Below are 24752 nucleotides of genomic sequence, written 5' to 3'. Positions count from 1 at the left end.
TCATAGTGCAAGATATTTGGGGGAAAATCACAGCAATCAATTAGGATGATTTAACTGTTCAGCATCACAGACAGCCACTTTGGCAGCTCCAAACACAAGAGTCAGTCTGTAAGGTAAATGTGAGGTTAGGGTGATGAAGGGCAGAGAGCTAGTAGGAAGGTTGCCAGAAATGTTGGGTGTCAAGTGAGTAGGATGCCAGAGCACAAGGTTGGAAGCTGGTCAGGTAAGTAATAAGTATTTAGGGTAGATTGGGGTGGGCAGTAGCCACAGGATCAAGTTATGGGGAGGTGATGGAAAGTAAGGACTCTTAGAGATGGGGGGGGGGGGGGGGGGGGGGTTGGGTCCTGGGAGATGTGGGAGTAGTATTTTAACTCCTGGATGGAGAGAGTCAAGAGGGAGGGATTCTAGCAGCAGGAAGAGAAAGGCTAGGGTCTAGTGGCAGAAGATTTGGTTTCTGAGGGGACACGGGTGATTTCAGGTCTGGGATGGGGGTGGGGAGATGATGGCAAGGGTGGGATGGAGAGCAAAATCCAGTCTTGGGAGTGGTGGGGGTGGCTTGATGGGTGATAGGGAAGGGGATTTGTGTGGGTGAGAGTGGAATGGAAGGTGTCACGTGACTAAAGGAATGGGCAGGAATTGGGTTTGGCGATGGTAGGGAGGGTGTCATGCCCCAAGCAGAGGTGAAGAGTATCCTGGGATAGTTCCAAGGGGTGGAGGGAATGTTAGGTAACGTGGGTCTTGGGTCCTGGGGTAAAAGGGAGTGTCAGATCTCGTGGCAATGGACTTCAGGTCCCAGATGTAGAACAAATATATCAATCCCCGGCAGAGATTAGGTTTGTTGGGTCTCGGGAGGGTGATGAGGTTGTTGAGTACAGGGCGGGGTGGGGAGGGGTTGCACTGACGTGTCAAGACTGTGGTAATTGGAGGGTGTGTGGTAAGTTAAATAGTCAGTTTAATAGTTAGTATGCTGCAGAAATGATTATCCGGCCTTTGGAACATCTATGTGGAAGTGGACTTGGCCCATTGCTTCACATAGCTTCCGTAATACTGCTCTTCCTGCTCTGTATTAACAGGGCTGTTATTGTCCAGCTCTTGCTTGTGATCTGCGTCAATTATTCCTACTGTATCTATGTTAGTCTTATATCCAGAATCTACAGCGGTCATAGAATCAGTGTCAGTCTCAGTGAATCCACTGTCAACAGTATCTAAATCCAGTGATATCTTCGGGTAACCAAGGTCTGGTTCAAGCCTACTGCATGATGAGAGAGTATCAAGACTTCCATCACTCCAAGAACCACCTTCACCTACATTTCTGTCATTCCAAGAGACATCTTCCCCACCATTCAAAGAAAAAGGTTCATTTTCTTGTCCCCAGTCAGTCATGTTGGGACATTGAAGGTCCAAAGTATCTTCACTTTTCCCCTCATGGGCGCAAGAGTATTGTAACAGGGACATCATGGTGTTTAGTGGTGCATTGTCACAATGTTGAGCTGTTTCTAATGTAACTGGGTGCAAATGGTGGAATTGTTGGATGCTAGTAGGATAATTCTGCTCATTTGAATTGTCTACAGTAGAATTACTATTACATTGGGTCAAGTAGGGTAGTCTGGTTGACTTGCATTTATAACTGCATTGAGAACAACAAGGTACAACCTCATCAGTTACTGTGACAGTGTTGATAGATACATGTCCATAGGATTTATCCTTCCATTGTTGGATGTTATTCCCAAATTGGCCCCGAGACTGAGATGAATGGCAGGGACTTGGGCCACACAAGGCCTGCCATGAGGAATGAATTTCAGACTGCTTGTCCCATGGTTTCAATCCCATTTTCAATTGGTTCCCACGAGGTTTATCGTATACCTGAACACTGTCACCCTTTTCCAGGACCATTACATTTTTCTCATTAACTTCATAAAATGCATCTGGATGTGGAGCATTAACCCAGCTCTGAAACAGTAAAGAGAGACATAGTTAAAAGTGACTGAAGATGGAAAGTCTTGTTAACTTGTATTTTCAATATTTTTACATGAAAACATTGAGACAGAGATAGTAGGAACTGCCCATGCTGGGGAATCTGAGATAACATGGTGTGGAGCTGGATGAACACAGCAGGCCAAGCAGCGTCAGAGGTGCAGGAAAGCTGATGTTTTGGGTCGAGACCCTTCTTCAGAAATTCAAAAACATTGAGACAGTTTGGTTAGGGGATTGCTGATTTGGAGTGCACAATCTGGATACGTAAAATAACTGGCTACTATACAAGGGGTTACGATATAAAACTAGCTTCTCAATAAGAATCATCTGACATTGATTAGTAAATATGATCGGTTCATTCATACCTCAAGTTCAACACTACCGTGTAACATGGAATGGCCCTTTTCACTTTCACATTCTGCTGCATATGTGGGACAAAGGGAAAGGTTAATATGACAGCAGTAAGTACTATTGAAGGACATGGTGATCTTATCCGCCTTTTTAAACCATAGAAACCCAAATTAACAGCGTTGTCAGGGTACAACTAAAAATATGCATATCTATAGCATTTTTTATGATCTGGACTTCCCTGGAAAATAGAAGGTATGACCATTAATGGTGGAGCAATTAAAAGTGGGCTGCTCAAGAGGCCAGAATTAACTGAGCATAGAAAACGCAGGATGCAATAAGAGGAGGGGATTACAGAGTGGGTGGGTGTGAGAGGATGGAGTGATTTGAAGGCAAGAATAAAAATCTTAAAGTTGAGGTGTTGTTTGACTGGGAGTCAATGCAGGTCAGTAAGCACAGTTTGAAAGGGGAATAGTGCCTGATGTGAGTTAAGGCATGGATGACCTGAAGTGTGTGGGAAGTGGGAGACTAGGCAGGAGTATATAAGATTAGTTGGGTCCAGAAGTAATAAAGGTATGAGTGAAGATTCCGGCAGCAATTGAACTGAAACTGGATTAAGTTGGGAGGTATGAAAATAGGTGTTCTTAATGATGAAATGAATGAAGTCAGAAACTTATCTCAGGATCAACTGTGACACAAAGGTTGTGAACGGACTAATTTAATCTCAGACCGTTTCTAGACACAGGGATAGAGTTGGTGACTGGGGATTGTGTTTGCAGGCAGAAAGGAATGGCTTCAGTCGTTTCTTTGAGTGGAGGAAATTTCTGCTCACCCAGGACAAGATGTCGGATAAACAGCCTGACAATTTAGCAACACTGCAGGAGTTGAGAGAAGTGGTGATGAGATAAAACTGGGTTTCATCAGTGCAAGTTAGCCTTACAATGATATTGCTAAGTGGCAGTATCGTGATATAGGATGGGCCAAGTATAGATCCTTAATGGAAAACTAGCAGTAAAAGTGCAGGAGCAGGAAGAGAAGCCAATGCAGGCTTTTCACTGGCTGTGATTAGATAAAATTGGAATGACATGAATGCAATCCTACCCAGTTGGAAAGCAGTGGAGAAGTGCTGAAGAAGGATCAACTGGTCATCTGTTTCAAAGACCAATCAAGGAAAATGAGAGAAAGAAAGCTTACATTTGTCACAGCCACATAGAATATCATAAAATTAAAGCCCATGGTCTGTATTGATCATGGGTCATCTTCCTCTGGCTCACTTAGCCCTTACCAGACCTTCTACCTCCTCTGCTTTCAGCATCTCCAGGCCCAGGAGAAGATACCTAATTAAGAGTTGTTTGGATACTGTGACAGGAACAGGTGCCTGATTAAGTATTCACAGGACTAAGTTCCCAGGGGAGATTGAGTCAGTGTAGAAAACTGATCAGGCTGGAGAGATCACATAGCATTTGGATCCTTTATCTCAGAAGAAACTAAGCTGTCAAGCAAAGACTAATATTGAATCTGATATTAACAATAATGTAGAGTAACAAGTAGAGAAAGAGGCTGGAGACTACTGCTGAGGTGAAGATTATCAAAGGTAAAAATTCCTTTCCACTCTCATATCAAAGATTCCCAAACAGGTACGGCACACGTTAGTGCAGTTGAAACTAAAGCTCTTTTAATCTTTTCAGAAAACTGTGTCTTAGCTTCAATGAGCATAATCAATAGGAACAGGTGTAGGCTATACAATCCTTTTATCATGTTCCACCATTAAACAAGATCATGGTTGATCTTGTTTCTCAGTTCCAATTTCCTGCAGAATCCCAGCGTACTTTAATTCCCTTAGTATCAAACAATTCTGTCAAACCTTCTGTCTGAGCATGCTCAGCAACTAAGCACTGACAGGTTTCTGGAGTAGAGAACTGCAAAAATTTACTAACTTTTGAGAGAATAAATTTCTCTTCAGCTCACATCCACTGGTTCCTTGTTGTACTCAAGCTCAAATGCAATTTTGTTTTCAAAAGCTCATGTTAATTCTGCTTAATAACATGGTATTCTAACGTTTCTAATAATATATTCTAATAGTTGTTTCCGACACTGACAGCAGATTAACTAGGCTGAGCATCTTAAGAGCACAAAAGCTGATGTTTCGGGCCTAGACCCTTCATCAGAAAAGGGTCTAGGCCCGAAACACCAGATTTTGTGCTCCTAAGACGCTGCTTGGCCTGCTGTGTTCATCCAGCTCCACACTTTGTTATCTCGGATTTTCCAGCATTTGCAGTTCCCATTATTTCTGATCACAAGATTAACTAGGCTATAGTTTTCAGTTTTCTTTCTCATTTTTCCATTTTTGGTTAGCAATCTTAGATTTACTGCTTTAGAATTTATTGGGAACATTCTAAAAAGTAGACAATTCTGGAAGATCAAAACCACATCAGCCACTTACTCTGAGGTCATCTGTTTTAAAGCCCAGGTGCCAGATGGGTAGTGTGCCAGGGAACAAGATGGGAAGCTTGCCATGAGGAGTGTAAAGAGTATATGGGGGTATTTTGGGTTGGGGGTGGTGGTAATCAGGTCTGGTGGGGAGAGGTAGAGTTTTGCGTCTGGCAGCGGTAAAAAGAAGGGGAGAAGAGGTGGGGTCTCACGTACACTGAAAAATTGTCAGGCCTAGGTTTGTGTGGTATAAGGTGTCTGTGGGAGGTGTAGTTGGGGATGTATGTGGTAATTTGAGCTCAGTTAGTCAAGCAGAGTTCAATAGAGTTTCTTCCCTATCCTACTGCACCTTCAGATTGTTCATATGTAATAGTTTCTTAGAAAACAGAGGCAGTAACCTGGAAACAGGAGCCCCCAGTATTCTCTCATATTACAAGATGTAGAGCTGGATGAACACAGCAGGCTAAGCAGCATCAGAGGAGCAGGAAGGCTGACATTTTGGGCCTAAAAGGGTCTGGGCCTGAAACATCAGTCTTCTCACTCCTCTGATGCAGCTTTTCTAGCATCTGCAGTTCCTTCTCCCCCAGTATTCTCTTCTGACTTTAGATGGCGAAAACAGTTGAGGGAGTTGTGGAAGCTAAGTGAGGCAGAGAAAGATGACCCACCACCAATATAGATTACAGACTAAATTATAGCCTTTCATTTTATTAGCCTGTAATTAAAGACTAGTGTCGACTATGGTCAAATGGTTCATCTATTTATGATATTTCCATAGGAGCTGATTGTTTAGAACGTACTTTGATTACCTTCTTGGCAGAATTTCTTGAAATGGGCACATTCTACCACTGCCTTTTGTACTTCTCTGATGTCTTGTAACTTCCTAAAAGCTGGTAAAGGATTTACTTTGACTGAAAGAGATGCTCCATTGTCTGAAATAAAGACTAGATTTTCTGCTTTAACTTAATGGGGAGGTGATGGCCTAGTGGTATTATTATCGCTGGACTGTTAGTCCAGAAACCTAGATATGTTCTGGGGACCGGTGTTCAAATCCTGCCACGGCAGATGGTGGAATTTGAATTCGATAAATATCTGGAATTAAGAATCTAAAGATGACCATGAATCCATTGTCGATTGTCAGGAAAACACCCATCTGGTTCACTAGTGTACTTCAGGGAAGGATAACTGCCATCTTTACCTGGTCTGGCCTACATGTGACTCCAGACTCACAGCAATGTGGTTGACTCTTGACTGCCCTCTGAGCAATGAGGGATGGGCAATAAATGCTGCCTATCCAGCAATGCCCTCATCCTGTAAATGAATAAAGGAACTTGGTGCACTGCAACTCTAGACAAGACCTCAGCTGTGAGCTGAGTTTTTCTTGGCATTATACACTGTTTGTGTAATCATAAAGTGTCAGGCTCAGTCTAAACCCCTAGATACATAAAGCCATTTTGACTGTCTCTTTGGAATCCAATTGTGTAACTGCTGTTCTGTGGTTTGTCTCAATTTGAAATGTTAATCCCTCCATCAGGTAGTTTGAGAATTGCTCACATCCCCGTATAAATATCGAAATCTCTATTGTTTGGTATTGCTGTTCGAGTTCAGTTGATGCTTTGTACATGAAGTAGATCAACTTAATTTCGAAAATTGCAACTGTTGCAAACCTGTTAAGAATGCATCTGTGACCACAGCCAGGGGAGTACTAGGATGACAATGTACCAGGACAACGGAAAAAAAATTGTGCCTTGAAATGCTACGGTTTTCTTGAAGACTATGTAATTTGAAATTAATTAATTTAGTCTGTTGACCATTCTCAGAAATCTTTGGGCATCATTTATACTCTTTGATTGTGAGAAGTCACTTATGGCTTTTGTTTATTGAAGATTTACTATTGTCCCTTTATTGGTCAAGAATCTAATTTCCATTCTTACAAACTGACATGTCTCATTCAATGTAGGAGCTGCATTCTGTAATGCTTTCATAATTTCACAAACTTTGTGATTATACTCCCGTTTTATAGTGCCATTTATATATATGTAATCTGTATGACAAACCTCTTCATTATTTCCATCTAGAATGACGTTGTGAGCTGATTATTTACATTACACAATCTAGGGCTGATTTGATGGAAGTTTTTGAAGAGACTAGGGTATTCAGTTATTGTATGCAGAAACTATTTTCACTGGTTAGGGCTAAGGCAGTACTAAAAAAAATTAGAATCATATCTTTTAGGAGTGAAATTAGGAAATAAAAAGGGTAGTGATTAATTGATTACTCTCTTCTGCAACTAACAACTGATGCTACATGAATTATTAATTGTAAATCTACAACTGAAATATTTTTGTTAATCAAGATATTTAAGGATATAGTTCAAAGGCAGATTTCTGGGGATAGGTCGTAAATTAGCTATGTTCCCAATGAAAGATGGGATATATTCAAGCAGCTAAAATGGATTACGCCTGTCAAAAGATAACAGTTTGTCACTGAGTCCAGCTAACAGAGTGTGACTCTTGGAACTTGTACAGTAAGGGAATTCGGTGATGCAGATGGTGCAGTCTAAACAATAGGCAGGTTATAAATTAAAAAGGTTAAATAGCATTAAGAAGTGGCAAGTGAGTAGCTGATGAGAGCAGCAAACTTCAGAGGCACAAGACAAAAGAGAAAGCAATCCATGTATAGTGAAGTGATTAGGTGGTGAGTATTTTGTTTGCATCTTTCAACATTTTTCCCATTTATTAATAATTATAAGAAAAGAAGACTGTAAAAAGACATAGAGCACTCATTATAAAGTCATTAATTGGTGAATATTTACTGTAAGGGTTGGGTGTACAAGTAACTAGATTTATTTACTACTCTAGAAAAGGTGTGTAAATGGCTGGGTTACAGAAGAATGTAAATATTTTATGTAACTGTTGACTGCCTGCCTTATATGCACAGGAGAGGTAGCTGATTAGTGAGTAAGGGTGAGTAATTCTAAGTTCAATCTCAATTTTATTGATAAATTAAGCTATAATTGGGCAGGTCAGCTGAGTGGAAATTCAGCATGTGGGTAATCATGGATGTTTCATGTGGCCTAGGTGAACACACACAGGAAGTGTCACTAGTTGCAATAACCCGAGCTTCAGATTTCAGAACTCAAGTCACTGTGCACATCCAGACAGCCCATATAGATAGCACACTTAAGAAGCTGGTCGCACCTCAAGTTAGGAGCATGCCAGCAGAAAGGGAATGAGTGACCGCCACAAAGTCTAGGAGTAACAGGCCAATAATAGATGAAGTCCCCCTTGCACACTGAAGATACCCTCCATTGCGTTGTATGATATGATCACTGTAGTAAATGGACTAGCGTTTAAACAGATATCCTAACTTAAGACTGAGCATCAATGAGGTGCTGCAAGCTGCCAGCAGCAGCAAAACTGTATTCAACCACAATCTGTAACCTCATTTCCTTGCTCTATCATTACAACCAAGTCAGGGGATCAATCCTATTATAATTAAAACTGCAGGAGGACCTGATAGGAGCAGCAACACTCATACCTAAAAGTCAGGTACCAGCCTGGGGAAGATACAACACAGAATTACATACATGCCAAGCAGGGTAAGCAGCATGCAATAGAGTTAACTGAGTGAACATATGCAAAAGGATTAGTTTTCAAGTTGTAGGCTGCTCCCTCGTTAAGAGGTGGCTGATGGTGGCTTAACCTATGCCTCAGGTGAAGGGCCAGGTTGAGAAGGTGGGATCTTCAACGGTGACCTCCACCAGGATATGAATTGGACCTTTGCTGACAGCATCCTTCTGCATTGTAAACCAACCATCCAGCCAACTGAGCTAACTAACTCCTTTAAATAGTAGTGTTATATGCCAATGGTTCATAATTACATACCTCCAAATTGTTGAGCACAGAAACCTTGTCTGGCTTTCTATTAACTTGGCTCTAAAAGACAAGCAAACTGGGGAATTCTATGTATTTTGATAAAATCTTTTTAATTTTATGACGAGTCCAGGAATAGCAGGAGCAATGCTATAATTAATTAAAATGCATAGGTCTATGATGAAAAGAGGTAGAAGTGGGATTAATTGAATAGCTCTTTCAAAGAACTGACACAGGGATGATGGGCTGAATGTGTTCCGTACAGTATCATTCTGTAATTTCCTACTGTTTGGAATGGGCTTTTTCAAAAAAATGAAAGCTGGTGTCTGTCACTGTGAAGCGCAGAGAAGTTTACTCAGCAGCGTCACCACAGTGACAAGGAGTCCTGCATTGCTAATTCCTGTTTCTTCCTAAAATGAGCTGCTGATCTGGTTTGCTGTAGAGAGGAAACTGTTGTGGTGCCTTTCATTCTCTGTGAAAGTGTTGAGCTAGCTTCGAGGTTTTCTCACTTGCTATTGTTACTTTGACAACTCTAGTGCTGATTGATCACAGTACCATAAAGGATCATCAAACAGGAAAAAACATGAACAACATTCAATGGTTTCTGATCCAGGGCTGGCCAGTATGCACGTTTACATGAATGTTAAGTGCAGTGGTGTACACCTTTGCATTTGTGTTAATTTGAGCCTTTGAATGTTCTTTTGTAAAATCGCATTCATCCAGTTGACCCATACTCTAATCTCATTCATTTAAAAGGAGATGAGGTATTCAGGCTTCATCAACCTCAAAAGTCTTTAACAGTTTTACTGACTTCCTTTCAAATTCCTTCCTCCATGCCAAGTAGACTTTTGCAAAGGTAACAATTTGCCGGCTACTTGTTGAGGTGCTCACTATTCTAGCTATAATCGAGAGCTTGACTTTTAGTTGGTTATTTCCTGAAAGGAGGGCAAGACTACTCTATTCTCATTCAGTGCTGTTGTATGCATCTTTCAGCAGGACTGAGGAAATGTACTCAGCACAGAGCTGCTAATCTGCCCAGTTCTGTATATTCAGTGGCTGAAATTGGCTACCTTTGGTCCTTCAGTATCTCTCCTGGGGATTGTGTGCTGACTATGATATTACTTTAAAGAGGATCTTTCTCGGACAGTAACATTGGTTTAAATGATTATCTGCAAAGAGGAAGGCAAGTAGTGCAGCTTTGTCAAAGTCATTATGTATCTGCCAACATTGATATTTTACAGATGGAAACTGATACATTTTTCTTAGGTCAGAACTATGGAGCACAAACAGGTGAACTCAGGTGGGTCGGGGATCAACCATGATCCGACAGCAGAATAAATTAAGGGGTGAAATGGCCCATTCCTGGTCCAATGTTTATGAGTTTGAAATTGGGATTTTTGGGTATCTTGCTTTAGGAACAATATTAAGGCCATTGGGATGGTGCAGAAGTATTGATCAGGATGATTTGAAGGCTGAGAGATTTTGTTACATGCTGAGATTAGAGAAATTCAACATAAGCAATGAGAGATTGGATTCAGGTGGTCGGTTCTGGGGAGTTTTTAATAAATAAATCAAGAGAACCTGTTCCTACTGATGAATGGATTAGTAACCAGTGAACATACATTGAAACTGAAGAATAAAGAGAGAGGGTTGTTAGAATATGGACCAGGTTAGCAGGAGACAGAATCCGGATCAGTTTTTAACAAGAAAGTGAACCGATATTTGAAAACTAAAATGATATAGTAGAGGGCAAGACAATGGATATTAGAATAGATATTAAAAAGCTGGAATGGTGTAACGGGCTGAATAGTATTCTCTCTGCAATAAAATTCTACAGTGAGACCTTTGAAGTGAGATCAAATGGTGACATTTAGTCATTTCAAAAAGGATCTGAATGGTGAGAATTCCTCTTTGAAAAGGGAACTAATGTAAGATTCTTCTTTTATACCTCAAACTGGGAGCAATGATGAGATAGCAAGGTGTAGAGCTGGATGAACACAGCAGGCCAAGCAGCATCATAGGAGCAGGAAAGCTTGACGTTTCGGGCCTAGACCCTTCTTCAGAAATGGGGGAGGGGAAGGAAGGATGTTGTTTCCAACTGACCCCCAGCTGTACCATGCCATCTAGCGCCTCTGGGCCTGTCATTTCTTTTCCTGAATTTGATCTGGAACATGAGTTCCCTTTAGCTGTCAAGGGAATTGATTCCTGGCTTGTTGAAAAGGTCAGTTAGCAAAGAGAGAGTCATGGCAAATGGACTGTTTACATTCAGAGTGCTTATCACTTTGACATATTTCTATATGCAACATGATATGAATGTCATTGAGTTCAGAGGGTGGTATTATGTAAGTCAACCCAGCAGCCAGAACTGAATATCGTTACACGATGCAAGTTATTTGGATGAAACGTCATCAACATGAAAGGCTGAGTTTTGTTTTCCAATGGGCCTCAGTACCTTGACATCAGGATCAAAGGGATTGTTTAGCCCTTGGAAGAATCCAGCCCAAACTTTTAGGATGATGACTCTCCTCAGAGTCACCAGGGGAGAGCTGGCTACCTCTGTACATCCCTCCATTAACACTGGTCCAGTTAGATGAGAAACCAACTGGGAGAGCTGTGTGTTGTTGAGGCTTGCTGAGGAAGATGCGAGACTTTGAGAGTGCTTTAAAGGGAGGACACTTGGATACATAAATCTAAACAATGTTCAGAAGGACCAAATAACAAATGCCTCAGTACAAAGTGAAAACTCCCTATGTTAGAGTTGGGTTCTTTGTGTGGTTTAGTCTCTAATGGCCTTCCACCCTGGTGCAGGAGCACTGTGTTAGTTGCTGTGGGGAAGAGGATGAAGTATGGTGATCAGTCGTCATTGATGCTGGAAAAATTCTGACCCTTCAAATCGCTTCTAATGGAAGACTTGCTTATTGAATTGGCTGCCCACCACCATTCACCTGTTTACCCATTCACACATAGGGCTTCCTCTTGGTGTCCTGCCCAGCTATGTGAATGTATCAGGGAGCATTGACATATTTCCTCCCTTCTTGCCACCACCCTACACCAAGCCCACCTTTGGGTCTGCTGGGAAAATTCTATCCATTTATCCAGATTCTCTCTCCACAGATGCCTCTGTGTCTACTGTGTATTTCCAACATTTTCTGTTATGGTGTTGAATAATTAACTTGATTGAGGGTGCAAAGCTAACCAGGACAGCAGGAGAATCACTTATGCACTGGAGTATTCTTCTGGATTAATCAATCTGAATTATAAACTGACGCCTGAATCCTGGGCTCAAAGCTTTAGCCTTCATTGACAGCACTGTGCAATTGCTGGGTAACTAGCCTATTAAAGGAAAAATTCAGCCAATGAAGGTGGCCAACTCAGTCAAAGCTTTTGTTTAAACTTGGAGCTCCAAAATGCAATGCCCAGGACTTAACTATATTCTCTGGCCTGAATCTATGTACCCAAGCCAGTTAATATATATTACATGACTCCCTCTGGAGTCATTGCAGCTGGCGGTTTTAAGAGACTTCACCCCTGATACGATGGGATTGTTAATCTAGGAGGCAAGGTTACTTGTAGTGAAAGACTTCTCAATCTGATCCATTCTTTTGCAAGTCACCGTGGAGTCCAACTTTATCCAGTTCTGAGGAAGGGTCACTGGACGCAAAACGTTAACTCTGTTTTCTCCTCCACAGATGCTGCCAGACCTGCTGAGCTTTACCAGCAACTTTGTTTTTATTTTTTATCCAGGTCTTCCCTGAAGCTGCTGACTCACATTGGGTTTCAGGCTCTCATCTCCCCTAGAGGTACTGATTCTTCCTTGGGTATGGATCCCTTCCTCTCCTGACACTGCTGATTCTAAATCACTAGGAAGAGTCTTGGTCCATTGGGGTTCTGTACATTGAGGCTAAATGGGAAAGGGTTTTACATCATTTGGATTTCAAACAGGTCTAGTATTCATTCATTCATCTACTCAATGTATTTACTACTGTCAGCCATCTACAAACAGTTACTGTTGAAAGAAAGAGCCAGATGTGGGCCTTGATCAGTGCAACATTGAAGGGGACAGGAAATATATCTCCTTAATCTTCAAGTATCTGAGAATGCATCAGTTTGAAGCACAATGTACTTGAAACAGTTTCCTGTCACTGCAACAAATGCCGGATGTTTTTATTCTCTTTGTCTTAATAAGGTCAACATTTGGCATCTGTGGGCATCAAATTTTTTTTTGAACATTCCTTTTGGTCAAAAAACGTGTTCAGTGACGCTTAACTGCAATCTATTAAGATTCAATGTGGTGCAAGGAATTTTGCAAAGGCAGTTGCTGCCCTGTAACAACTTACAGTGGCTGGGGTTGGGTGGGAACTGGCAATGACATTGATACACAGCTGTGGAGAAACTTTGGTAGTGGGAATAGCATGGGAATGCCCTGGAACAATAGGGAAGATAGGGTGTTGTGTGCAGGCTGCCACATGTAAAATCCTTGAAATTTGCTAAATTGTAAGTGAGATTTTCCCATTCTGTTTTATATCCAATCTGTTCTGTATGTATTCTGCAAGTGTACGATTGGACAGTGAGACTCCTACTGCGTTCAGTCCTATGTATTGAGTGTAAAGGACGATTTACTCTATGTATTGCAGCATGTTATTTAAAGCCTGTGCACCATCTATAAGTGAGGAGCATGATGGAATGGATGAATGTAATTTCAACAATACTTAAGAAATCTCGATTGCAATAAAGATGAAGAAGCCCACTTGACTTGCAACCCATCGACTATCTCTACCGTCTTAAACATTATGTCTCTCCACCACTGGTGCACAGCAGTGTACCATTTACAAGATGATCTGCAGTAATTCACCATGGCTCCTTTGGCAGCACCTTCCAAACCCATGACCCCTTTTGCTTAGGTTAGCAAACAGCAGATGTATGTGCACCTTACCACCTGAAATTTTCCTTCAAGCCACATTCCATCTTGACTTTGAACTATATCATCACTCCTTCATTGTTACTGGATCAAAACATTGGGGCTTCCTCCCTAACAGGTAGGCATACCAAATCAGATGGACTGCAGCAGTTTGAGAATTCTGCTCCTCCTTCTCAAAGGTAAATGAAGAGCAACAGCAATTGGCACTCACATCGTTTCAAAGAATAAAACAAACTTTTCCTGGGAGTATTGATTGGCCCAATTAGAAAGTTTTTAAAAAAAATCTCTAACAATCATATTTTAGCAATAGTTTTCAGCTTCCCTCTGTACCCCTCTCACTCCTTCGATTGCAAACAGTTCTCTAATCAGCAATATTTATTGTACGTCAGCAAATAAGTAACAGTGTGCGGTGAGACAAGCAGTTGTGTGGTAAGACATGGCTGTAGTGTACCCGTGACATCTAGTGGTGAAACTGAATAGTGTAGGCCCCAGAAGCTACACATCATATTTAACTACAGAAATAATAGGAACTGCAGATGCTGGAGAATTCCAAGATAATAGAATGTGAGGCTGGATGAACACAGCAGGCCAAGCAGCATCTCAGGAGCACTGCTGCTTGGCCTGCTGTGTTCATCCAGCCTCACATTTTATTATATTTAACTACAGGCCAGCCAGACAATTCATAAATCTTTCATTTTTACTCCATCCAGGCTCATACTTCTGATATGAATGGAGATTCCTTATTGGATACTGGAATAAATCAATTGAATACTTAAATTGGAGGACAACCAATTTGAATGAGGTGAGTACAGATAAATTGGAATCATAGAATGGCAATCAAAAATATAATGAAAGGTATGCTGCCTTTAAAGAGGAGATCTTTTAGGTACAGTTGAGATATATTCCCATGAAAAGGGGAATGTGAGACAAACAAAGCTGGAGATGCCTGGTTGAAGAAAGGCATAGAGACTAGAGTGAAGCAGAGAAAAGACCAGCTTCAGATTGAGAATACAAAATAGAACCAGACTAAATACACAAAATTCAGATGGAAAGTGAAAAAAATATGAGAAGCATAGCAAGAGTATAAGAAGAAACAGGCAGCCATTCACAAGTCTTCAATGGGCACATGGACAGTAAAAAGGTTGTAAAAGGTCTGAAACCAAGTCAAGGTTCAGAGGACTGATGTATGGCAGCAGAGGGCGTAGTTGAGATACTGAATGAGCAACTTCCATCTGTCTTGACCAAAGAAGCAAACTCTGCCAAAATAATTGCAAAAGAGGAAGTAGTTGAGACACTGGATGGATTAAATATTGATAAAAAGGAGGCTGGCTATATTTAAAAAAGAAGAAGTCACCATAGCCCTACCAGACCATAGGGCTTCTGTTACTAAAGAGAGATGACAAGTGAGGGGATGGTTGAGAACAAGATCCCTGCATGGTAATCTCAGCCAGTGAGGGAATTGAACCCACACTGTTGGCATCACTGCTCTGCAAACCAGCCAAATATGGCTAATCAAACAAACTCATTTATATCAGCACTAAAACCACCCATTTCTACTTTCTTAACATCATCCAATGTGATACACCTCTGTTGTAGTTCATCTGCTACTAAAATGCTCATTCATGCCTTCATTACTTCTAGACTTGACTAACCCAATGCAATCCTGGTGCATTCTATCCCCGGTAAATTTGAGACCATTTAAAACTGTGTTGATGTGTCTAAAGTTGCAGCAAATTCCTTTTTCATCTATTATCTCTATGCACACTAACCAAAAGCCTCTTGAGTTTAATATTCATTTTTCCTTTCTTCCTCAAATATTTCCATGGTGTCACCCCCTTCCTATCTCCAACCTTCTCCAGCCATACAACCCAGTCTGATGTCTGTGCTCCTCTAACTTTAACCTATCGTGAATTCCAGATTTCAGTCAGTCTGCCATTGTTGAACTCAAATGTTTAGAACCAAAGCTTTGCAAATTTCTTTCTATAATTCGCTACCTTATTTTGATTCTTTAAGACTATCTTTGAAACCTATTTAATTTAACATTATTTTGATCATGTGATTTCTTTTTACTTGGTATCGCTTATTTTATCATTTTTCTCTGAAGCCTCTTTACCAAATTCTATTACGTCAAAGGCACTATCTAAATATAAATAGTTGTTGTTGAATTCAACAACACTAGATCAGGTGCATCAGAAGACAGAGAGAAGTAGAGCTGGAAATTGAGGAGGCACTGGCTTTGATCTCGCCTTAAAGCCAGAGGTTTGGAAAAATGTATATGTTTTAAATAAAGGGTGTAAAGTTAAGTCCAGCAACTCCAAGCCGGTTTAATCTCCATGATGGAACAAAATTTAGAAGCTGTGCCTTTGGACAAAATTAACAATCACTTGCGTAAACATGGATTAATTAAGGAAAGCTAGCTAAGATTTGTTGAGTGAACTTTATTAGGTTTTTTGATGAGGTAACAGTGAGAGTGATGAGGGTACTGTGGTTGGTGTGGTTTTATGAACCTCCAAAAGGCATTTGATAAAGTACCACACAGTGGGCTTACAAGTAATGTTGAACCTCATGAAATAACAGGACAGTATGGATATGAAGTTGTTTGAGTCACAGGAAACAGTGGTGGAGAACAGTTACTTTTCATATTAGAGGAAAGTATACAGTGGGTTTCTTCAGGGATTGACCTTAGGACCACCGCTTTCCTCAATATATAGTAAATATCTAGACTTGGATGTGTAATATTAAAAATTACAAATGATGCAAAACTTGGAAGTATCTTAGACTATGAGAGGAATAATGATAGATTTCAGGAGGAGTTAGTTTGGTGAATCAGTGGACTTGTAGCAAATTAACTTTAATGCAGAGAAATGTGAAGTAATACATTTCGAAAAACAAATGAGGAGAAGGTATCTAATAAAATGGTGACAATTTAAAAAAAAACATTGCAGGAGCAGAGAGACCTATGGATAAAATGTGCATAAAATTTGTGAAGTTGATAGGGCAGATTGAGAAAGAGGCTATAAAGGTGAATGGGATCCTTGGGCTTTTAAATAGAGGCAAGTAAGTTACAGTGATTCTACAAAAAACAGTGGTTCTATTTCAGCTGAAGTATTGAATCCCACAATGGACACGGTATTTTTGGAAGGATATAATGGCATTAAAGAGGTGCAGAAAAGATTTGCAAGAATGTTTCCTGGGATGAGTGTCTTTGGTTACATGGATAGATTGGAGAAGCAGGAAAGAAAAGAAGGTCAGAATTCAGATTGGATTGATATGTTCGAAATCATAAGGGATCGGAACTCGGGAGTCAGATAAAGTATTTTCATTGGCAGAAGGCCTGTCAGCCAGAGATCATCATTATAATCTGATCATTTATATTGGCATAAGAACCGATGGCAACAAAAGGAAAAGTTGTTTTTTAAATGAAGCACAAGGCAAGACGTGGCAAAACATTTTTGGAATTGAAGTCCTATCCTGAAAGGTACAGGCACACCTGAAAAATAACCAACTGATACTAGGTTGGGATAACAAGGTGTAGAGCTGGATGAACACTGCAGGCCAAGCAGCATCAGAGGAGCAGGAAAGCTGATGTGGGAGCACGAGGAGCTCGAACAGTTCATCCACCTCACCAACACCTTCCACCCCAACCTTAAGTCCACATGGACCATCTCTAATACTTCTCTCTCCTTCCTCACTTTCTCCATCTCTGGCAACCACCCAGAAACCAAAATTATTTCAAGCCCACTGACTCCCACAGATACCTAGAGTGCACCTCCTCCCACCCACCTTCTTGCAAAAATGCCACTCCCTATTCCCAATTCCTTCGCCTCCGCCGTATCTGCTCCCAGGATGAGGCATTCCACTCCTGTACATCTCAGTTGTTCTCGTTTTTCAAGGACTGCAACATCCCCTCCACGGTGGTCGAGAACGCCCTTGACCGTGTTTCCCGCATTTCCTGCAACTCATCCCTCACACCCTAAAAGTCATCATCCTAAAAGTTTGGGCTGGATTCTTCCAAGGGCTAAACAATCCCTTTGGTCCTGATGTCAAGGTACTGAGGCCCATTGGAAAACAAAACCCAGCCTTTCATGTTGATGATGTTTCATCCAAATAAGTTGCATCATGTAACGATATTCAGTTCTGGCTGCTGGGTTGACTTACATAATAACACCCTCTGAACTCAATGACATTCATATCATGTTGCATATAGAAATATGTCAAAGTGATAAGCACTCTAAATGTAAACAGTCCATTTGCCTTGACTCTCTCTTTGCTAACTGACCTTTTCAACAAGTCAGGGATCAATTCCCATGTCAGCTAAAGGGAACTCATGTTCCAGATCAAATTCAGGAAGAGAAATGACAGGCCCAGGAGTGCTAGATGGCCTGGTACAGCTGGGGGTCAGTTGGAAACAACATCATTGCTCTCCATTTCCCTCCCCACCCTTATCTGTTTTCAGGAGGGACCACTCTCTCCGTGACTCCCTTGTCCGCTCCTCACTCCCCTCCAGCCCCACCACCCCAGCACTTTTCCCTGTAACCACAGGAAGTACCCCTACAACCCCCTTACCCCCCTCACCCCCAAACCAGGCCCCGAGATGACTTTCCACATCAAGCAGATATTCACCTGCACCTCTGCTAATGTGGTATACTGCATCCGCTGTACCTGGTGTGGCCTCCTCTACTTTGGGGAAACCATGTGGGGACTTGGGGACCGCTTTGCTGAACACCTATGCTCAGTTTGCACTAAACAACTGCAGCTCCCAGTCGGGAACCATTTCAACTCCCTCTCCCATTCCTTAGATGACATGTCTATCCTGGGCCTCCTGCATTGCCACAACGATGCCACCCGAAGGTTGCAGGAACATCAACTCATATTTCGCTTGGGAACCCTGCGGCCCAATGGTATCAATGTGGACTTCACAAGCTTCAAAATCTCCCCTCCCCCTACCGCATCCCAAAATCAGCCCAGCTTGTCTGCGCCTCCCTAACCTGTCCTTCCTCCGAACTAACCCCTCCTCCCACCTCAAGCCGCACCCCCATCTCCTACCTACTAACCTCATCCTAACCCCTTGACCTGTCTGTCTTCCTTGGACTGACTATCCCCTCCCTACCTCCTGACCTACACTCACCTTTACTGGCTCCACCCCTGCCTCTTTGATCTGTCTGTCTCCTCTCCAGCTATCTTCTCTTCTAAACATCTTCTATCCACCTTCCCTTCTCTCCCTATTTATTTCAAAACCCCCGTACCCTCCCCCATTTCTGAAGAAGGGTCTGGGCTCAAAACGTCAACTTTTGTGCTCCTCTGATGCTGCTTGGCCTGCTGTGTTCATCCAGCTCTACACCTTGTTATCTCAGATTCTCCAGCATCTGCAGTTCCTACTATCTTGGGGATAAGCAGTTTCAGAGTCTGCTCTGGTGGTGATCAGAAAAGCTGAGATCAGATCAAAACTGATTCTAAGGAAGGGTCACTCAAACCGAAACATTAACTCTGATTTCTCTCCACTGATGCGGCTCAGCATGCTCAGGTTTTCCAACAATTTCTGTTTTTGTGTCTTATTTAAGGTGATCTTTCCACATGTGGCATCCATTTCAAGTACAAATATGAGCCTAAAGTAATTTGTAACTGTGTTTCTCTATACTGTACTGAGGTTAAGAGTATGAAATGTGAGGCTGGATGAACACAGCAGGCCAAGCAGCATCTCAGGAGCACAAAAGCTGACGTTTCGGGCCTAGACCCTTCATCAGAGAGGGGGATGGGGGGAGGGAACTGGAATAAATAGGGAGAGGGGGGGAGGCGGACCGAAGATGGAGAGTAAAGAAGATAGGTGGAGTCCCTGAGGTTGGTCCGGAGGGAGGAGGGTAACTTCTTCAGGTTAGGCATCCCTGGAAGAGGCTTCGCAGTGAGGTTAAAATAGTATCAGAGATGATGGGAACTGCAGATGCTGGAAATTCCAAGATAATGAAATGTGAGGCTGGATGAACACAGCAGGCCAAGCAGCATCTCAGGAGCACAAAAGCTGACGTTTCGGGCCTAGACCCTTCATCAGAGAGGGGGATGGGGGGAGGGAACTGGAATAAATAGGGAGAGGGGGGGAGGCGGACCGAAGATGGAGAGTAAAGAAGATAGGTGGAGTCCCTGAGGTTGGTCCGGAGGGAGGAGGGTAACTTCTTCAGGTTAGGCATCCCTGTTTTCAAAGACTCCATACCCACAAATGAGCAGGACAGATGGGATATAGAAAATACCATGCAGCAATTGTGAGAAACACTACATAGGACAGATGGGCAGGAAACTCACCACCAGGATACATAAACACTAGCTTGCAGCAAATGGCATGACCAATTCTCCCTTGTTTCAATACACTCTAACATAGAAGGACATCAATTTGACTGGGACAAAGTTACAGTACTACGACAAGCGAGACAGAGACAAGCACAAGAATTCATGGAAGCCTGGTCCCAACAGCGCTTCAGCGGAGGCTACACAACACTGATATTGCCACCCAGAACGGAGACGAAACGCTGGCATGAAAACCAGTCAGCTCAGCGAACAAACAAACAACTCCAACTCTAACATGTGAGATGCATGTGACAATTGGTGCATACTTTGAGTGACAACTGGAAACCAGAGAGGCACCAGAACTCATTAGCAAGTGCGAAAGGGCAACTCAACCCTTCCAGACAGACAGACACAGACAAACAAAGAGTAGATGCATGGGGTAGACATACCTAAGACAAAAGACTAGAGTTAGAGATACAAACTGCTGATGCTGGAGTCTGAGTTAACAAATTGTGGAGCTGGATGATCACAGCAGGCCAGGCAGCAGAGGAGCAGGAAAGCTGATGTTTCGGGTCTAGACCTTTCTTCAGAAATGGGGGAGGGAGAGGGGGCTCTGAAATAAGGAGAGAGAGGGAGGCAACAATAGAAGATCGACGGTGGAGAAAAGACGGACAGGGCAAGGAGGTGGGGATGAAGCTCATAAAAGGTGAGTGCAGCTAGGGAGTTTGGATGGGGGTTGAACAGTGAGGAGGGAGGGGTGGGTAGGTGGGATGGAAGACGGACAGGTCAAGGAGACGGGGGCAAGTGTACCAGACACCTTCCACCCCCACCTTAAGTTCATCTGGACCATCTCTGATACCTCTCTCTCCTTCCTGGACCCCTGTCTCCATCTCGTGACCACCTCAAAACTGATACCCGTTTCAAGTCCACCAACTCCCACAGCTACCTAGCTTACATCTCCTCTGACCCACCTTCCTGCAAGGATGCGATCCCCTATTCCCAATTCCTCCACCTCCACTCCCAGGACGAGGCTTTCCAGTCCTACAGATCCTAGATGTCCTCATTTTTCAAGAACCACAATTTCCCACCCCCCCCCACCCCAACAGTGGTAGAAGAACACCCTCGACCATCTCTTGCATTTCCCACACCTCAGCCCTCACACCCACTCCCCACAATAAAAAAAAAGATTGAATTCCCTTGCCCTCACCTATCACCCCATTAACCTCCAGATTCAACGCATCATTCTCCTCCACCGTCAAAATGACCTCACTACGAAGGATATATTTCCCTTCCCATCCTTATTTGCCTTCTGGAGGAACTGCTCTCTCCAATGACACCCTCGTCTGCTCCACACTCCCCACTAAACCCACCAGCCCCAGCACCTTTCCCTGCAACTGCAGACGGTGCTACAGGTGTCCTGACACCAATGCCCACCATGCAACCCATGCAGGGAGGATTGGTCATGCCATTTGCTGCAAGCTAGTGTTTATGTATCCTGGTGGTGAGTTTCCTGCCCATCTGTCCTATGTAGTGTTTCTCACAATTGCTGCATGGTATTTTCTATATCCCATCTGTCCTGCTCATTTGTGGGTATGGAGTCTTTGAAAACAGGGATGCCTAACCTGAAGAAGTTACCCTCCTCCCTCCGGACCAACCTCAGGGACTCCACCTATCTTCTTTACTCTCCATCTTCGGTCCGCCTCCCCCCCTCTCCCTATTTATTCCAGTTCCCTCCCCCCATCCCCCTCTCTGATGAAGGGTCTAGGCCCGAAACGTCAGCTTTTGTGCTCCTGAGATGCTGCTTGGCCTGCTGTGTTCATCCAGCCTCACATTTCATTATCTTGGAATTTCCAGCATCTGCAGTTCCCATCATCTCTGATACTATTTTAACCTCACTGCGAAGCCTCTTCCAGGGATGCCTAACCTGAAGAAGTTACCCTCCTCCCTCCGGACCAACCTCAGGGACTCCACCTATCTTCTTTACTCTCCATCTTCGGTCCGCCTCCCCCCCTCTCCCTATTTATTCCAGTTCCCTCCCCCCATCCCCCTCTCTGATGAAGGGTCTAGGCCCGAAACGTCAGCTTTTGTGCTCCTGAGATGCTGCTTGGCCTGCTGTGTTCATCCAGCCTCACATTTCATCATCTTGGAATTCTCCAGCATCTGCAGTTCCCATCATCTCTGAGGTTAAGAGTATCACTGGCACGAATCCCCTTCTCTATTTTCGAGCAAATTACTGCAGATGGAGGAAACTGTACTGAAAACAAAAATTGCTGGAAATCACAGCAGGTCAGGCAGCATCCATGGAGAGAGAGTAAGCTAACGTTTGAAGTCTAGGTGACTCTTCAGCAGAGCTGACGAAGTGTGGAGGGGACAGCGTTCATGCAATCGTGGGCGGCAGAGGGGAGGAGTGCTCGGGAGAAAGGGTGTTGGTAGAGCAGATGAAGTGATCAGATTGTGAGAATGGCAGAACAATGTTGAGTCCAACTGCAGACAGGAAAGAACAGATAGTCCCATAGGAGTGGGGAGAGGGGAAAGAAGACATGGTGACAGAGAATACAACCAGTAAAGCTAAAAGAAAGAAAAGGAATGGGATTTGTCACTCTTTACCATAATTACATTTAAATGTACTGTATTTTAATTTGCAAAGAGTTGAGACATTTTCTTTGTGCTGTAAAAGTCCCCAATCCCTAACTCTCATTAAACAGGAGTTGAAACATTACCGTGAAATTTCCTCCATGGTCCTTAAACAGTGGTTGAAAGAATGGAGCTGGGTCAGGGGGCATCACCCACACTGTCTTCCATAGTCTGTAAAAAACAAAGTGAATTACTGAGTGAGGGGGATTTGGTGTCACACCCTAATTTTATATCTTAGTGTATCTCATTTAAAGGTCACACAAAATTAGTTCCTTTTGAAGTACAACCATGCAGCCAACGCAGAGTCATTTTTGTATTATATTGAAAATTGCATCCACAAGGCTGCCATACACACACGTACAATAGAAGAAACCTAAGGGTATTATGGTTGTTTTAACAGAACATGCAGTTCTGACTTTTATTTTCAAATGTTAAATGAGTGCAAGATCTGATAGCTCCATAAATGCAATGACCCAGTTTACAGATGTTTACATCAGTCATCTCTTCAGTGAAATTGTGGGTGCTGACAGTGACATGGGAACCTGGGAACAGTTTCATTAGATGCTGCAGCCAGGTCTCAGCATTCTCTAACCCTGATATAATTGCTCTCCAAACCTCATTCCCTCTTTGCTTTGCTTGGTATGCATTGAATTCTTGAGCAAATGGAGAGAGGGTGGACTCTCATGGGTTTATCTGGAATGCAACACCAGTTGAGGAAGATATGATCCAGAATTTACAAAAATGGGGAAGTGGACCCTATCCTTGACATTTCATCTAACAAGCACAGCTCCCTCAGTAATGCACCTCACTACTGTAATTGTGCTCATGTTTAAAGTGAGGTTTGACTCCATAGCCTTGAGCCAGAGATACCAAGTTTGTATGCTGCCATAGGGCAATATTGAAATTTTCAGCCTACCATGTCATCACTAGATCAATCAAAACTAATTTCACTGCCATACCCTCTCCCCACCATCATTCAGTTGTCTGACTGCGAAGAGGACGTTTCAAAGGGACGATGACTGAGAACTGAAAATCTACTGCAGATGGAAGTCAATGTTGGGAAGAGTGAAATAATCCGCTGCAATTTAGGAAGTTTAATTGAATTAGATTCTTAATAACAAGAGAATAGAATTGTGATGTAGAAAAGTGTTTGGCATCCACACATTTTAATCACCAAAGGCCGATGCACAAGTACAGTAATCAAAAACTACTAAAGACCTTCATCGCAAAGGTTTTGAAACACACAAGGGAGATTGTGGTGCTTCAGTTATACAAAGCCTCTATCAGACATCAGCTGGAATATTGCATTCAGCTCTGAGCACAGAACCCCAGGAACAACTGAATGATCTTGAGAGAGTGCAGCACATTATCATTAAAAAAAACCCCAAAAGCGTTACTATGTCGAAGGACAAGATACATGCGAACACCTGCAAGTTCCCATCAAAGCCACATGCCATCCTGCCTTGGAATTATATCACTGGTCCTTCACTGTCACTGGGTCAAAGTCCCAGATTCCCTTCCTAACAGCACTGTTGATATCCCTACATCCAAAAGATTCAAGCAACTTAAGGCAGCAATTCAGGACCATAAACTCCAGGGCAATAGACTGAAACTGTGATTGCTGCATCCTATAGATTAATCTAAAAATTGCAGTTCAAGGATTGGAGCCAGTTTAAAGTGAGTGCCAATAGAATCCAAGAGGACAGGACAGATGTGAGCTCCACTGTTTAATGGTTTGGAGTTGATCTCACAGCTGCATATTTTTATTTTTAGGGTCTGAGTGTGCCCTGCTTGCATTTTTATATTTTTAGCTAAGCTGACAAGCAGCTTCCTGTGGAAATATGACTGAGTAAAAGCGAGAGAAGGCAGTAAAGGACAACAGCCAAGTTAAACCAGCAGATTGTCTCTGACATAAAGATGGCTATGCAGTCTCTGTACATCTTCCCACATCATGGAACATATCCACAGCCTTCCTGAGACCTACACAGCCTGGTTTTAGGCCATTAGTTCCTCTAATTGGCGATTTTCATTATACAAAAGCTGATGGAATACAAAGCCATACACAACAGCACACACAGGACTAAACCCACAATCTACACAGTGTTAGTTCCTCCAAGCTGTGGGGTGTAACAATGGCTTCAGTTTCCCAAGAATCAGCAAGGAATATCAGCTCTAGTTCCTGGTCCTCATCACTTCACTTATCCCTGTTGTAATATGTACATCTTTCTTCAAATGAGTTTCGTATTAGTTTGGCCGGTAAAGCACCCATGGTAAAATATCCAGCCAATTGTGACCGCTGG

At 42.7% G+C, this 24752-nt stretch overlaps 1 protein-coding gene across 1 annotated transcript in view; it reads right to left on the bottom strand.

Annotated features, from left to right (window-relative positions):
• Nucleotides 1-337: 337 nt before the first annotated feature.
• LOC125462126 (interleukin-21 receptor-like) overlaps nt 338-24752 on the bottom strand; it is a 62785-nt gene continuing 38370 nt past the window's right edge. The window contains exons 8-9 of the mRNA XM_048551696.2: nt 22539-22623; nt 338-1950 (exon numbers count right to left, since the gene is read on the bottom strand). Coding sequence (XP_048407653.2) covers nt 1000-1950; nt 22539-22623 — 1036 coding nt within the window. The 3' untranslated portion in view covers nt 338-999. The remainder of the gene's footprint in view (nt 1951-22538; nt 22624-24752) is intronic.

Source organism: Stegostoma tigrinum, chromosome 23, assembly GCF_030684315.1.
Source record: "Stegostoma tigrinum isolate sSteTig4 chromosome 23, sSteTig4.hap1, whole genome shotgun sequence".
Lineage (NCBI taxonomy): Eukaryota > Metazoa > Chordata > Chondrichthyes > Orectolobiformes > Stegostomatidae > Stegostoma > Stegostoma tigrinum.
This window is presented reverse-complemented; position numbering and strand designations above follow the sequence as displayed.